The sequence below is a fragment of the Halichoerus grypus genome, chromosome 3 (genome assembly GCF_964656455.1).
Source record: "Halichoerus grypus chromosome 3, mHalGry1.hap1.1, whole genome shotgun sequence".
Classification (NCBI taxonomy): domain Eukaryota; kingdom Metazoa; phylum Chordata; class Mammalia; order Carnivora; family Phocidae; genus Halichoerus; species Halichoerus grypus.
The window spans coordinates 183856852-183859391 of record NC_135714.1 but is presented as its reverse complement, the minus strand read 5'-3'; the positions used below and the strand labels follow the sequence as shown (position 1 = coordinate 183859391).

The following is a 2540-nucleotide window of genomic DNA, read 5'->3' as shown; positions in this document are numbered from 1 at the left end:
CTTAGCCCATCCTTTTTGGAATGTTCTCTTTCTTTGATCTCTGTAACACTACACATTTCCGGCTTCCTTTATCCTTCTATGATCATTTCTTCTCAACCTCCTTTGCTGGCTTATTCTCTTCCACCCAGCCATTAGTTGCTGAATTTCTCAGGAGTTGCTCATAGCCCCTCCTCTCTCACTCCACTCTCTTCTAGAAAAGTTTACCATATCTTTGACTTCAATTTCCAACTATAGGTCAGTGATTCCACCCCATGCTTTATTTCAAATCTCTAGGTATGACCTTTTCTCTAGACTGCAAGCACAAATAACCAACCATTTCCCAACCTCTCAATGTAAATGTCTTAAATATACCTTAAACTAACCATGTTCAAATAATCACACTCTTAATCACTACCATCAAAAAAGATCTTTTTCCAATGTTCCTTTTAATGGTATCTTTCATCCAAGTGCACAAGGCAGAAACTTAGTAACATTTTTAACGTTTACCTTTTATTAAATCCCATGTCCATTTCTTCACCAAAGACTGTTAATTAATTATTACCTCCTAAGTATCTCTTATATCTCTGTACTTCTTTCTATCTGTATTGTCAAACCCTAGTCTAAACCACCAACATCTCTCTCCTGGATTTTTGTAAACACTTTGTAGTATACCAACTACAGCGTTGCCCTCTATAATCTGAAAAAAAAAAAAAAAAGTACTGGATGGAGAGTTTTTAGTCCACATATCTGTGAAGGAAGCAAAGTTAAGTCTTAAATTGGTTTTGTAAGGGCCTGTAAAAATGATGATTATTCAAATACACAACAGAAACATTTATCCACATTACACATTATCATTGGTAAACTCTATCTCCTGTTTGCAGAGAGTAGGTGGCTTGGTCAAGTAGTAGAGAAAAGGTGAGTGGCAAGCGCTTTTTTCATTCTGCCACATCTGCTCTGTATCTGACCTTTCAAAACCACAGTATCTGATCTGACTTTTCTCATTCAGTCTTTTCCAGATTATTCTGGGGTCATCTGAAAGCCTGGGAAAACCCTCCTGATGTGCATCTCCAATAAGGGTAAGAAAGTCTTTGGTATAAAGGTGTTTGTCTATCTTCTCTTGGAGTAGAAATGACTCCAGTGAAGTCTTCTTCTGTCGCAGAAAGGCAGATTGGGCCAGTTCTGCTCTTTTTCTGTTGCAATGGGGACACCAAGAAGAAATGTGTTGCTTAGCTGTCGCCACCTGTTTTGGGGTTGTCCTCATGTTTTTTAGGTAGATTCTGTTCAAAAGTTCATCAGGGACGGTACAGTTTAAGGCATCTTTCTCTGAAGCCTCTGCATCCAACCTAAGCTGTGGCTTTTGGTGTCTGCTCCTCTTTTTCTCCTTAGAGTTTGCTCTGCGATGGATCAGGTTTATCTTAACGGCACAAAAAGACTGCAGGGCATTCAGTTCTTCATCAGATACCCGAGTGGTTTCCGTTTGAAGTTTAGTGTCTGATTGGTATTGTCCAGAGTTAGCTTCTTTGCCCTTGTGATAGTTGATCCATTTTCTACTGAACTTCTTTTCATTATTTTGGTAGTCTGAAAGCTCAGATTGTTTGTCTCGATACTCCAAGTGCATAGTCTTTCCACTCCCAGAGGCAGGGGACCAGGGCGGCAGTCCTCCAGAGGAGCTGAAAGCACTGGAACTCCGTACCTCATCAGTCAGCGTCTCGTCAGAAAGGTCTGCCATAGCCCTGATGTCCGTTTGGGCCAGTCCCCCTTGCTCTTGTCAATCCCCAGGCTTCTAGGCGAATGGCTCTCACTTTGCATCAGACTTGGCTCTTCATCTGCTCTGCCCTGATTCAGACAGGCTCAGGAACTGGTCCCGCCGGAGTCCACAGGGGTCGGTCCCGGAGCAGGCGGCTCAGCAAGGATCCTCTTCCGGGCTACGCCTTCCCGGCTGCCTTGGCAACGAGGGCGGTCATGCGCAGTGGGTGTCAGAGCTGGGCTCCTCCTCTTTCCCCGCCCTCTCCAGCTCAGACCGCTTGAGCGGGCACGGATCTCGCTGGCTTTGCAAAGCGCGGGCTCCGTTTGCTCTGTAGCGACTCTTCCTTGGTGCTATTTTAAGTACAAAATCTATCAGTCCTTGAGAGAAGCTAGCAAACTGTTTTTTTTCAGAGGTCTCAAGTGTACGTGTGTGAGGCTAGTGGGCATAGGCAGGTTCTAATTCGACAATGTATGCCCCGCCCCTCCCCCCCAAAAAAGCTGGCCGAAAAGCGCAGGCAAAAACACGTCTGCAGATCATAGAGCCAGACCACCTAATTGTAGACCATGTCTTAGAATAAATATCGAACGACTGAAACTATCCCACGAGACTCCTGCCTGCACATCTTGCACAACTTTCTGTGCTCCAGGATTGGGACGACATTCTGTGCTCGGATTTTCCCAAACGCAGGTTTTCAGGTCTTTGGTTCAGGCAGTTCCCCTCAGACTGGCACGTCAACACCCCTTTTCTTTATGTGATTTATTACTGTTCCTCCTTCAAGTCCCATTTTCTCAGGAAGGACTTCATACCCACCCTG

At 44.6% G+C, this 2540-nt stretch overlaps 1 protein-coding gene across 1 annotated transcript; it reads right to left on the bottom strand.

Annotated features, from left to right (window-relative positions):
- Window positions 1-406: 406 nt before the first annotated feature.
- On the bottom strand, window positions 407-1919 carry C3H8orf48 (chromosome 3 C8orf48 homolog). Its single transcript, XM_036077211.2, has one exon. The coding sequence runs from the start codon at window positions 1706-1708 to the stop codon at window positions 821-823; it is 888 nt and encodes a 295-aa protein (XP_035933104.1). The 5' UTR covers window positions 1709-1919; the 3' UTR covers window positions 407-820.
- Window positions 1920-2540: the final 621 nt, after the last annotated feature.